Source organism: Salmo salar, chromosome 05 (genome assembly GCF_965601325.2).
Source record: "Salmo salar chromosome 05, fSalSal1, whole genome shotgun sequence".
Taxonomy (NCBI): Eukaryota; Metazoa; Chordata; class Actinopteri; order Salmoniformes; family Salmonidae; genus Salmo; species Salmo salar.
The window spans coordinates 60442283-60456249 of NC_138295.1; the positions used below are offsets into that span (position 1 = coordinate 60442283).

Below are 13967 nucleotides of genomic sequence, written 5' to 3' on the forward strand. Positions count from 1 at the left end.
ACAGCTCTTTTTCAGCTGATCTGATTGATTAAAATTGAATATGGCTGCCTGTCTAAATGCAGCCGAAGACAGCTGCTTCCCTAGGCTGTTTGATCCCAGAAAGTGTTAATCATGTGGTATATGGAAGAAAAAAAAAACATTTTGATTTCGGCATTAACTCTGAGGTATTTACGGGCTCAATTAAATATTCAGGAACGGATTAAAGGAACAAAACGACTCAAAATGTCCAATAAACAAGATAAAATAATAACGTTAAAAAAAAAAAAATCACATTTCAAAGATTTATTTCTGCCAAAATGTGTTACAGGTATTATTCAATTATCATTTAAATTCACAGCAATTACATTTTCTCCAGTGTAACAAAGTCTGGGCACCATTTCGCCCCCTGTAGCAAATAATCCGTTTGATTCAGTGGTTTGTCTGTAGGGGTGAAGCTAGTCGTTTAAATTATATCACATTTGATGTTGTCTAAACATTTATGTACAATACACAACTGCACATAATTGTACAATAGCAACTCTAATCGACACAATACATTGCATAGTATAGAAATAGAAGAAAAGGAGAATCCCAGCCCAGAGAGAATATTCAATCGTCAAAACTCTACTTTAACTATCTATGCATAGTTTTAGTCTGGAATACTTTACATTTTTAATGATGGACTTGCATCTATAAAAGTGATTGTCTATTCATGAAAACATCAGCGATCTACATTAATCACATGCGAGGTACAATTTTCTTTGGTTTTAATATAGAAATTACAACGCATAGGCCTACTGCGAATTTGTCTTTCCCTTAGTTAATTAATCGGATGATTAAAAATGGTTAAAAGTGTAATTCCCTTAACATTGGTGCATGTAACATCTCTTAGAAGAGCGGAGAAGCCAAAAAAATTCTTAACACCCAGTTAAAATGAGCTTAATCCATTGTTTTTGCATCATCAAACAGGTTTCACTAGTCGTATCCAAATTTCCCCCGACCATGATTCAAGTCTACAGCTCTGTCATATACTGTAGCTTCATAGCATCATCTAGGACCATAACATAAGGCAGCTGGTAGGAGGTATATTGCAATGGACTGTCCATGGCCCATGCCGCTTGGAGGATAGCATGCTTCTGTCTGGTGTAAACACATTATGGGTTACCTTGAGATTGTTTTCTTCTGAGAGTGAAAGGCACTTCTGCTGATGGTCTGGAGTATTTGAACACACACTACCACCATACTAGTGAATCAGATATGGTCATTGGCACATTGAAAAATGGCAGACATACACAAGCACCATGTGCTGCCACATCCTGGTTGTACAATCTGCTAGGTGTGGATCTCAAGTGTGTGTGTGTGTGTGTGTGTGTGTGTGTGTGTGTGTGTGTGTGTGTGTGTGTGTTTATGCATTGAGTTTTTCTGCCTCGTCCGGTGTCCTGACAGTGGTCAACTCCTCATGTGAGCCCTCCTCACCAGGCAGCTGAGAGAGAGATAAATGGAAAGAGAAAAAGATGTAGTGGATGATTTATTTAGACCTCATTTTCACCTTATCTAGTCATAAAACTGCAAGTATACCGATGTCCTAGCTAATTTCAAGACATTCCTGAATCTGTATCTTTTTTTTAATCAACAGAATCGTCAATTACTGATTATACATGCATTGACCATGTGAAATGGCACCACCTGGTGTTCTGAGGGTGACTGCTTTGCTTATGATGAAAAGCAGTTATTTGAGTTCAGTAACCAAATGCAGGAATGACACCTTGTGGTCACATATCATATTGCACAACATTGGGCCCAACTGCATGCCATCGTTGGCAATCTTTAACCCTTCATGGGCCTGAATGGCCCTGCATTCTCACACAAACACTATGTACAAATCTGTGAGTCCTGTGTGTTCATTCGTCCGTGCAAAGTGACTGGGTGTAGTTGACTGGGTGTAGTAGCTAAACTTACCTCCCAGTAGATGCCATCCTCAAAGCAGATGGTGTCAGGAGGAGCACCATAGATTGGCAGCTTCAGAATAAAACCTACAAGACAAGGACATTATACAATTACACACAGACACAAGGCATAGGCCTATATACAGGGACAAAAGAGCATAGTTATAATATCACCATGCATTTGTGAAACAAACAAGTCAAGACAATGACTATGTGTGCTTACAACATGCTGGGAATATTTAAATCCCCCCTATCCTCTAGCTAGTCCCTCTACATACCGGTGATAAGACCGCCCAGAAGGGCGATGCCCAGGGTCACGGCCAGGGAGATGGCCTGTCGTACGCCCTGGAACGAGGCCTCCACATCACCAGAATGGATGTCAGGGAACACATCAGCCATCCTGCAACACAGAGAGTAGGGAGTGTTGAATGAAACTGTTGTGTGAATGCACGCTTTGACAGCGTCTGTCTGTTGCGCAAAAGGGGGAGCTTCACCATAAAAGCAGGAGAGGGCACACTTTCCCAACTTGTCAAAAAAAAGGCAGACTAACCCATCTCCATAGACGTCCTTGGTTGCCAGAGCAGCAGTAACTGCTCCAACGATGGCTCCCAGGACTCCAGGCATGCCGTGCAGGTTGTGGACGCCACACGTGTCCTGTATCTTCAGCTTTTCTTCCAGGATAGGCTGAGAGGACAGGGGTGGAAAGTTGCCAGTGCCATGAGTGCGGGTGTTTGTGTCTGTTATGTCTATGTACCCTAGCACCCTTATGTCCTTCAAAAGGTGCCATATACACATAAGTGGATGTGTTTCTCAACATGACTGTTTATGTTGTAAATAGATACTCTTCTTCTGTTGGCATCATTAACGGTCATATCCTACTGAGACCCCTTGAGAGGACATTCTGGGCTTTTCAATTATATCTCATGTGGGAGTGTGACCTGGATGACTATCTCTCTTCCAGGTTTGTCAAAATGGCTGCCAACACAATTAACACATTTTATGGAAAGGTAAGGGTGTGTGTAATACATTTTTTTTGTGAGTTTGATACTCAATTACTTTTAGTAAGTAAATATCTCAGGAATAGTTTGGTGAGTTTTCAGAGCAGTGCACTCATTTTTCAAATAAGAGCTTAATTATGTCCTCTGTAGTTTTTTTTACCTACCTGTACTCATTTAATGTAATGTTAAATTGTTCCTATTTTCTATCAACTGATGTATTAAGTCCACTACAGTGCACATACAATAGAAAATAAATAAACCTATATTTGTTAATTGTTTTCTTTTTCTGTAAAAAGTTTTTTTCACCCAAAAAACTTCTTATGTAATATCATTTATTTTTAATTACAGATATGTTTTATTGCTGGGTCTCAGGAGGATAATACATTTTAATTTCCATACACTTCTGTCCTAGATCCTGTCTTACCAATGGCAGGTTGGCCTTACCGAGAGGAACTTGAAGCCCAGCACAGAGATGGTTCCAGCCAGGAAGCCCACAATCATGGAACCAAAAGGAGTGAGCATCATTTCACCAGCAGTTCCCACGGCAACCCCACCGGCAAGGGCAGCGTTCTGGATGTGCACCTAAAGAGAGGAGAGAGACAAAGTTTTTTAAATGGTGTTCAAAATGGTTGATTGTCAGAGTCCAATCATACGTTTATTTTAATTATCACTGTTCTCAAATTTCGCACGGTACCAATGTCAAGGAACGAGAAGGTAGAATGAATTATGTAATATTTGAATAATAGAAAAATCCCAAACAATGGAACATTGTGTGACAATTTGCTATCGCCATCATGCAAAGTGGGGGGTGTGCGAGTGTGTAGAGTTCAAATCAAATTGTATTGGTCACATGCACATATTTAGCAGATGCTATTGCGGGTGTAGCGAAACGCTTGTTAGATTGCAGACAGATTTGATGATATGCTGCGGACACACTACCCTTTCACCAACGATGAGATAATCTGAGCTGATTAGAACCATACTACTATCACCAGGTCATGTGGTATGTTCACTGACTCCTACACTCCCTCCATTGTATAGAAAAGACAACTTCAGATTGATTGCCATCTAGACAGGAATGTACTGTCTTGATTTCAGAACGAGATGCAGATGACAGCCATGTCCTCAAGGGACATAGCAACTAGATATATTGTCAGCCTCACAAGACTGTATACTCTAAAGGTAGATAACTATGGTGTGATGCTTCAGCATGCATTTTTTTGGGATGGTTTCCAATCTTAAATCGTATCTTGTGTGAAAGTTTGAGGATTCATAGTTTGATAGTTTAGAATAGATAAATCAAATCTAAACTAGAGAAGTATATTTACTGAAGAAAATGTTATGTTTTTGAAATAAGTTACAGAAGTGGTAGTGATGGTAGTGACTGGTTCTAGTTGAAAAAGTGGGTAGATGAAAAGATTGATTGATTGGTAGGATAGCCTGAACATGTGAAAGTTGGTTTGGTGTCTAGCTTGAACGGTTCAAGAGTTACTGTTGGTGAGTTAAATGCTATCAAAACGTTTTTCAAGCAATCTAAGTTGGTGCAGTCCGCACATTTGTAAGTTGGTTTCATGCTAATAGCTTAAATCATTTAAGCGCTAGAACGAGGGGAATAAATATAATAATAAGGATAATAATGTAAGTACGTAAGAAATTTAGAGTTGTGTTTTTCTTTCAGCAAGCATGCCTGACTACATCTGTTGACAAGAGTTGAAAAACCTGTCTGTATTTGCAAACATACTGCATGATGATTCAGAGTTGGCCAATAAGGATTTCATCCCAAAGGAGTCATGATTCATTCCAAATATTTACTTACATGTATAACATCTAATAGGGTTACAGTATAGCTAGTAGGCCTATGATGCAAAATACAGTTGAACCAGATTGTATTGACAACAAACACACCATGTCTAGTCCCTAACTCCCACTTGAAATGATCTGGGAAAACCACTTTAAGCCCCTCATTTCCACTGCATAGTCCCTGTAGAATCCTACTTCTCCCTACTATGTCTCCCCAAGTATGCATCACCTGTCTAGCCCTATACTACTTTTAGGGACCTGCTTTTCCTTAAGTCCCCACACTGTACTAGCCCCCTCACCATATCGAGCTTGCCATCATGAGCCACAACGGCAGACAGGCCGTAGGTGGCCAGGGTGCAGGCAGCCAGGGAATAGTAGGTGTTCATAGCCGTGCGGTGCTGGTCGTCTCCGTGGGCCGTCACAGCAGAGTTGAAGCTTGGCCAGAACATCCACAGGTAGATGGTGCCTGAGCAGGCAGGGAAAAATAAGTATTAGCATACCGGTATGTAATATAGTCCTTTAGTTTAGCAAGCTTACAGGTAAGGTTTTTTTCCTGGGGAGGTGGATGTACTCTTAATTATGACACAGATTCCCATACATTGGCATGCATTGTATGTACAGTCAAAACATAACTGGCTTCTTCAGAAAATGAAGCTTATTAAGTTGTCCGACTTGTTGATGGTGGCTATTTGTATCTAATGTACAGGCTTCCTGATTACGATGAGCAGGAGGTATTCTTACCAATCATTGCGAAGAGGTCAGAGTGGTAGACAGAGCAGTTCTTGTGTTTGCTCTTGTCCAGGTTGGGGCGGTAGAGAACACGAGCCACCATCAGGCCAAAGTAAGCTCCAAAGGTGTGAATGGTCATGGAGCCACCAGCATCCTTGGCCTAAAGGTGGAAATTATCTAATTTAAGTGGTGTAAAAAGCTTAGTCTTAAAGTACATTATTCAAGAGTGATGAGAAAGCCTAATAGGAGAGTAGGCATAATAGTAGGTAAAAAAGCAGTTTTACTGTAGGTTTGTATACAGACATATACAGGAAGACATTAATTGTATATTTAATGGTACACCTAAACACACACACACACTCACCCCCAGAACAGAAAGCACAATGAACTCATTAACTGCGAACAGGGTGACTTCAATCACAGACATGACCAGCAGCTGGACTGGACTGGTCTTCCCCAGGACCGCCCCAAACGAGATGAGCACTGAGCCTGTGCAGAAGTCAGCGTTGATCATACTGCAGGAGGGACAAACAACTCTTAATGATAGGGTTTATTATGGGATACACTACAGCATACACTTACACCCGTATGATATGCCATGTATACACATCACATGTATCTGCTGGTGTGTTGTGTTTATTTTAGTAATGAAATGTAGGTTAGTGTGTGCATACGCTCTACCTCTCTATTCCGACGTGGATCTTGCCCCCGTGCATGCCGTGGACAAAGCCCTGCATGAGAGTGGCCCACTGCAGAGCGAAGGCCGCGATGAGGAAGTTGAAGCCCACACTGCTAAATCCGTAACGTTGCAGGAACGTCATGAGGAAACCAAAGCCAATGAAGATCATCACGTGCACATCCTGAAAGCCTGAACAAAGGAAGAGAACACATTACAGATTATTTTATTGTGTTGGATGCACATTGTCACTATTCAACTGCCTGTGTGGTCAGTCTCATAAACACTCTAACAATCCCCTTCTTATGGTTTGGTGAGAAAGACTATGTCTTATGACAGTAGTATAGCAGTATCTTTCAAAGTTGGTGATTTCTGGTGACTTCTCCACGAAACACCAACAATCCCTTTTTGTCAACATTTTGTGATTTAAATTGAGTGAGACAGGGGATTTTGGGAACATCAGTTGGCCTACATAGAAGGACACAGAGAAGTTACCCTGTGCCTCATAGCTCCATTCAGCCTGCTATCTGGCCTTGTTAACCCAGCCTACTACACCTCCCTCTGCCCACTGGTCGTATTCATCCACATGGCACTGGGGAGTAGGGACAATATCTCTTGGTCGTTGCCTGGCAACTGATCATTGGCATGGAGGATATTTCCACTGCCCAACTCCCCATTGGCAGGTTGGCCCAAATACCCTGTACCACCCCCGAGAAGGACACCTACAGAGCGGTGAGAAAATGTAACATGCACACACACGGGCAACACCAGTGAGTAGGTAAATAAATTATAAAAAATTTGCACACATTGACATTTATTGTTAAAGACCTAAAGGTAATCTATTACCTGCGCTCATGAGCCAACATACAGACCAGTTTTAACCTAATGACTACCTTACAGTTCTCTTACTTCTGACTGCATCTTTCAATCAAGAGATAATTTGCTTTCTAGACATGTGTCAAGTGGAGCAGCCATAATTCTAAGGGAGATGGTAGGCTTCTACTGCATGTTGACATAACATAGCAAATCTCTTATTTCATATCAATGAGGTCACCCTACACAGCCAGACAATATAGAGCAGCAGAGGGAGAATTATATGGTGACATTTGGTGGTCTCAATTTTATTCACGGGACTTCCTATTGGTGCACAAACCTTTTGATGGGGCTAATAGTAAAGGTATGTATTTTAACAGTAAACATGTATTACCTTTTAATGTGGCATGAACACATCCAGTGATAATGTTTTCACTTATCAAACAAATCACCTTAAAAAGTAGGCTACCTGCACACATTCATCCACTCCAAAAGAATTCCATCATCCAAACACTGCCCTGTGCACCCGCTATTTGATGAAGGGATAGATACATCTGTTACAAAACGCCTAAACGTCTAATGATATTTGGTGATTGTTATTAAGCCTACACTCTTGTAGCCTGAATTAATTGATGCGTATTGCTGACAAATGGGGACGCAAATACAGTTGTGTCTGTCCCGAGCTCATCCGCAGAGGAAATTGAGGGCCCAGTTGAAACAATGTTGCAAGTTCGTTAAAGGGTTGGACCCAGTCGATACCATGTTGCAAGTTTGCTAGCCAAAGCTCAAGGCAGACAGGCAAGGTAGAAAGATGAATGTGGTTGAAAGAACCTCAACCAACTATCACTGGTTTAAACCATGACAGAGAGTTGGGGGTGTTCCTTTCATTTGGAATAAGCTTTTATTTTAATATGTATAAATGTAATATATTTTAGCAGTACAAAATGTATTTAAACAAATAGGAGAATGGTTAAAGTAGAGTCCCCCCAAAGTTTGACTTTTGTTGCATTTAGGGGAGCTCATGTCTCAATCGGGGGCTGAGCCCCCCTCGTAATTTGTTTTACTACACCTTAAACGTTTGAAGTTCCAAACAGGACATGATCAACGAGAGTAGTCAGATGTGCACGTGTGTACTGTATGTGTGTACTGTATGTGAGTTCCATTCTTGAAGGTGATTTTCCATTCAGCAGTGAAGCTGACAGGTTAAAGATCTGAAATAATTACTTCTAATGGACCTTTAGTGCTTCCTCTTTCAAATTTACCCAACCTTGAACGGGTTTCTACTTTGTCAAAATCAGTGTACTCAATCACTCAATAGCTTGAGGCAAGAGCATAAATAGTGAGCCTGGCTTAACATGCATCAGCAGCTTCACCTGGGGGGGGTGTGCGAGTGTGTAGAAGGTCCAATCTGCATGTGCTCGATTGATTGAAAGCTCAAAAGAGTCACAGACTTCAAACTCAAAGATTAATTGAATTCAAAGTCAAACGGACATGATCCAACTCTCAGAGATTCATGTAATTAAACTCCCAAAGTTTCCATTGACACCCGTAGCCTAGTCAGCCACACTGACCACAGTGGTCAGTGTGATTGACCAGGCTATGACTCCCCAGCCTTAACAACGGAAACCTGGAAACCATGCTACCAGCCAAAGTGGCTCATATCCCACCTTGGTTCCCTAATTACCTTTTTGTGCCACACTGTCTTTTTCTTTTGCTTTCTCGCTCTCCCTAACTCTCTCTCTGTGTACATCAGTCATCCATATGACAAGCCTTGCTGGCATGTCAATAAACACAAATCAGACTGCCAAAGCAAACTTCTCCTTCTCTCTGAAAACAATCGCTCTCTCCCTCCTAACCCTTTCTCTCCTTTTCACCCTCCCACCTTCTGTTCCCCATCTTTCACTCAACTTTTCCCCCTCACGCTCCTCCCCCCGGTGCCCCTTTCTCACGCAGAAGCCCCTATCCCCCTGGCCGTTCACTAATTAGACAGTGATGGAGTGAATGTGAAAATTCCTCCTACACATTCCCATGTCTGTATATCAGACATTCTCATACTCTTTCTACTATGGGGCTTACCTGCACCCATCCACCTGCACGACACAGTATAGGGACAGTATTGGGAAAGCCTCAAGGTGTGGTGACAGGTAGGACTAGTTGCACACAGGAACTTTCAACAAGGCTAAGAATTGGACACACCCAATACCTCCACCACCTCCTCCCAACAGTCTTCCTTTGCATTTCATTACTGATCTGTTAAGGTGGAACAGCAACGTTCAGAGGAGGAAAAGTAAACCTTTGCCCATGGTAACTGATTGGACACCCACTACAACAGACATGCTATAACCTATTCAGAGACCAAATTTCCTTCCCTCTTGCTGTTCAAAGTAGCCTATGAGTTAGAGGGTTTTGACGCTAATCAAAAAAACATTGACAGAAAGATCTGAGAAACAAACGGTTAAATCAAAGGACAGAAATCTCTCCCCATGCCGGATTTGTTTCCATATTGACATTGGAGAACTTAACTCTCCCTCTCCTCCCACTTGACAAAGAGCTTCTAGTTTCCAGTTATTTTCAGAGGACCGCAGACAGATTGCAATCACTTAAGCACATTGTCTGTTTTCAGGTATCCGTATGTCTCCGATATGTACTGTGTTGACTGTTGATGTATATTGTACACCACAACACAAAGCAAAACGGAGCATATCAAGTATAAAACCGATAATGAGAATGATCTATTTGGTGCATCAGTGAACTGGAGTGCACTGTCAAAGAAAGTAAAATAAGTTCACCCAAAAACATTTGGCAACCAAACCCTCCTCTAATTAGGAAACAAATTAACCATTTGTTGCTTTGCTGCTTGCAGCCAAATGTCAACGCAAAGGAGGGAAAACTCACATTGAACACTGAGGAGCTAAGGGGTCGTAGGGGAGAGTGGGGTAAGTTGATACATTTTTTACATTCAGCATTACTCCGTCAAGGGAAATATAGTATTCTTTCTAACAAAATTATTCAAATATATTTCAGGATGTTGTGTATCCCTGGAAATAATCAGAATTCATGTAAAACATTACAGTTTTGAAAACATAGCTTGGTCTATGTGGTCGCTTGGCACAACTTAGCCCGGGACAGGGTAAGTTAAGCCACCTTCAAATTTCTGTACTGAATGAAATATTACCACAACCTTTTAAAAACCATGTCTATCTTTATTTCCCAAACAAATTTAAACACAATCGCTTTTTTTGTATTTGAATAATTGTAAGCATCTTTTAACGCAGGCTTAACCCCTAACAAACACTTTTACATAGGCCAGGCTCTGGTTGCTCAACTTGCAATAGGCTCAACCATTGGCCCAACTTACCCCATGGCCATTGCCTCAACTTACCAAAGGACAAACATTTTGACTTTATTAGCCCACACAGCTACAAGGATGCACTTTCATGCGAGGTTTAGGACCTCATATTGAAGCTTATAGACCCCCACCCTCCCAAATGATGTATCATATTAAAAGTATCTTCTTTGGTTAAGATACAAGCATCATGAAACCTCTAACACAATAAATTCATTTGACTTGGTGAAAATCTGGTTTTTGGACCTAACTTGCTTATAACTTTTCCATGTGGTTTATTCCTTCACATAATCCATGACCTCTTCCTAAATATTTTGTCATATTATTAATTTTATGGTTTCCTAGAAACAAGGGTGGCTCAACTTATTCCTTTGGCTCATCTTACCCCAGTCTGCCCTATATATCAACGGGTCTCGGAGTGGGAATGCTAATCTACAGCATTGAGCACAGATCAAACATAAAACAGAGTTGCTTTGCCCCTCTACAGACCCTTACAAACAGCTCACCTCAATATCCCATGACCATCCCCACCCACCTCCCCATCTCCTCCACACAACCATATTGTAAGTACGTAACATCCCAAAGAAAGCCAGATGGGGTAGACTCCCTAGGTGAGAAGGCAATATCCAAACACAGCGCTGGAGCGAGACATGTGGCATAACACAGAAGGAAAATAAATAATTCCCGATTTAGTCGTCAGATTCGTTTGAGCTTCAGACAACTTTTCTGTCATGTTCATTGTCTTGACATACATGTACAGTATGGCATGAATGACACAAGACACTCGCCTAAACAACAAACATATCTGCTTCTGCTACCATGCAAGTCTCAGACACATAGACAAACCATATCAAAGAAGAAAAAGAACAATCATTTCATTTCTATAGATGGACTCCACATCCCCCATCCTCTCCACCCTCACAAGGTAATAGCTACCTTTATCCACAGATTTAGGGTCAGATCACCATACTACCTAATCATAACCTTAACCATTAAAAAGGATGAAAACGTATCTGACCCTGTATCAGTGGTTAGGGATGTCTACTACCCCACTTTTCTCGTTACCCCAACCCTACCCCTCTCGCTGCGGTCACTCACTGGGGTAGCGGTAGTAAAAGTCGTTGTCGTAGTTGGAAGAGCCATTGGCGATTTCCTTGTGCCAGAGCTTGGCGTCTGTCTCATCGTCGTACTGCACCAGAGCGCCGAAGAGGATGATGATGATCACCTCCAGGATGATGCAGGCGACGGGCAGCTTCAGCCGCAAGTTAGTCGCCGAATTCGTCATGGCTGTGGGGTTACCTGGGTATTCTCCTGGCTCTGCACTATGGCCTTAGGGGTGAATGGTTAAAAGTTCAACTCAGCTCCAGAGCGGGAAACACAGCAACATACACTAACACTCACAAGCACTGGTGGCTGCAGTGATGCGATGGGAGAGTGGCAGAGCAGGGAGTGAGGACTCAAGCTGACACATGAGTTGGTCTGACTTAATTAGTGTGTTTTGGTTGCAAATGTTCATGCCCACCACCTTTCTGTATGCCTCCAATCATAGGCTGCAAGAAAACCTCAGCTCCTCCCCTTCACTATTGCTGCTGTTAAGGTGGTCTGGAATGAGGTAGGACTCCTTAAAAGGATCAGCTACTCCTCTAGATACATAGAGAAGGAAAATGACCCATTAAACACTATTTTCATGGGGTTACCCTTTATATCGAAATGATTTTAAAAATGCTTTTTCATACATTATCTACGGTAAAACATTAGGTTGATGGTTCAAGGCCCACGGTGAATTAAAAAACACAAACAGATGCATGCAGACAGTCAGGCATGCACATACATGCATAGGATCTAACATATTGCTGTGTCTCTCCGTTATGCCATTGACTCCTCAAAGTCAGACAAAAAGTAAAATAAAAACAAAATATCTTGGGATCAGAATAGTTTGTGCAACCAGGTGTGATAATGTGCCAAGACACACACACACAAACACACACACACACCTTACTTACTGTCACAATGTTAAAAAGCTAAAAGAGCCTGTAGTTGAGATGTTTGGACAGGCGCAACTGGAAAAGTTGTGGGACATTGGGTTTGGGATGGATGGGTGGGGGTGTTGAGACAGGTTTTGGGGGAGTAGGATGTGAGAGGGGATGGAGGCAGGTCTGTGCACATCTTTCTCCTGTAAGGAGCAGCCATCACTCACTATGTACGCTATCTTTCTCCTTTAGAGAAGAGCACCTAGCAGGAATGCTGTTATGGTTTAGAGAATCTCAACTAAATGCCTACCACAGGCACAAAGCCAATCTATGAAGTTGAATCCTGAACGTCTGTCAAGCTTCCTGCCTACCTACGTGTCTGTATGACTGTCTGAAGAGTTGGGGTCATTTCACATTTAATTCTGTCAATGAAGGTCAATTAAAATTCTAGAATTTAAGAATTCCACTCATGATGATGACTGATGGCATAGGCCTACTGTAGCTAAGGCACAGCAAAATCCAAGTAGAACTTACAGTAACTATGGATTTTATTGGCCCATCCACCACTTCAGAGGACAAAAGTTACTTGAATGTGTATATATTTTTTTCACATACATGGTACTTGTAATAACAGTATTACCAGGGCTGTAACCAGGGTTTGAGTTTTAGTGAGAATAGTTTGGGAGGGAGGGGGGTTTGGGGGGGTATTTAAGTTTATTTCCTGAATTGACTGTCTTCGTTTCGAATTGAGCCCTTCTGGGCATGTGCCCTGCGTGCATGTCGGAAATTCGGATGTGATTACTACAAGTTTAGATAGCTGGCTAGAATAACACATTTACCAATTTAATTTTTTACTGATATATGAGTGACTGTCAGCCAGTGACCTATAACAAGAGGAAAGCTGCTGAGAGAGGTTGTTATCTGGATAAAGAAAAAAAGGCAATCAAAAGCCATTCTTACTACTCTACTGGAGAACCAGTTTGGTTTAAGTATACCTGTTGTATGACTGACGCTTTAATTACCTTTTACTGCGGTGGACTAAATCAGGGTCACACAAAGTGTTTCTTGGTAGTCTTAAAACAAATCTACTTTGAAACAAAAGTTTACACCTCACACATCTTTATGGGCATAGAAAAAATAAGACACGCGTACTATGTCAGCTATAGAGTTGAAATGTATTCATTTTGAGTTTGCATACCAATATTACACTTTATATACATCACAGAAGACCAAAATATAACAAAACCGTTTGACATAGAAACACCAGATTTTTGGCAGATAAAAAAAATAAAAAAGTTTAATTATGATTTTAATTATGATTCCACCCATGAGACCACTCGGTCATTTGACTGCATGAAAGGGCTACGTGAGAGGTTTAATGCTTTAATATTTAATAATTCTAGCCCCGCAAACTCATATACATTATATAAACAAGCGCATTTAATTTGGTCTGGCTTACCATTGCAAGTAAAGTGAAATATTTGTTACTCATAATTTGAAAAACAAGTCGTCTGTAGTAGGCAGAGCTATAAGTACAGTTGAAGTCGGAAGTTACATACACTTAGGTTGGAGTCATTAAAAATCATTTTTCAACCACGCCACAAATTTCATGTTAACAAACTATAGTTTTGGCAAGTCGATTACTACATCTACTTTGTGCATGACACAAGTAATTATTCCAACAATTGTTTTTAGACAGGTTATTTCACT

The 13967-nt window shown here is 41.3% G+C and overlaps 1 protein-coding gene across 1 annotated transcript; it reads right to left on the bottom strand.

Moving 5' to 3' along the window:
• Window positions 1–267: 267 nt before the first annotated feature.
• On the bottom strand, window positions 268–11786 carry LOC106605319 (ammonium transporter Rh type B). The gene is made up of 10 exons (XM_014200808.3): window positions 11386–11786; window positions 6134–6320; window positions 5817–5967; window positions 5465–5612; window positions 5023–5189; window positions 3368–3505; window positions 2476–2609; window positions 2204–2325; window positions 1939–2012; window positions 268–1462 (listed from the first exon to the last, which is right to left on the bottom strand). Exons 1-10 carry the CDS (start codon window positions 11570–11572, stop codon window positions 1385–1387), a joined length of 1386 nt encoding a protein of 461 aa, XP_014056283.1. The 5' UTR covers window positions 11573–11786; the 3' UTR covers window positions 268–1384.
• Between the last annotated feature and the right edge of the window lie 2181 nt (window positions 11787–13967).

Coding starts and splice junctions, on each gene's coding strand:
- LOC106605319 (XM_014200808.3), bottom strand. CDS start 11,572: ATGACGAATTCGGCGACTAACTTGCGGCTGAAGCTGCCCGTCGCCTGC. Junction 5,613..5,816: donor TTGTGCTTTCTGTTCTGGGG/GTGAGTGTGTGT, acceptor TTCCACCTTTAG/GCCAAGGATGCTGGTGGCTC. Junction 5,190..5,464: donor TGACCTCTTCGCAATGATTG/GTAAGAATACCT, acceptor CTGCCTGCTCAG/GCACCATCTACCTGTGGATG.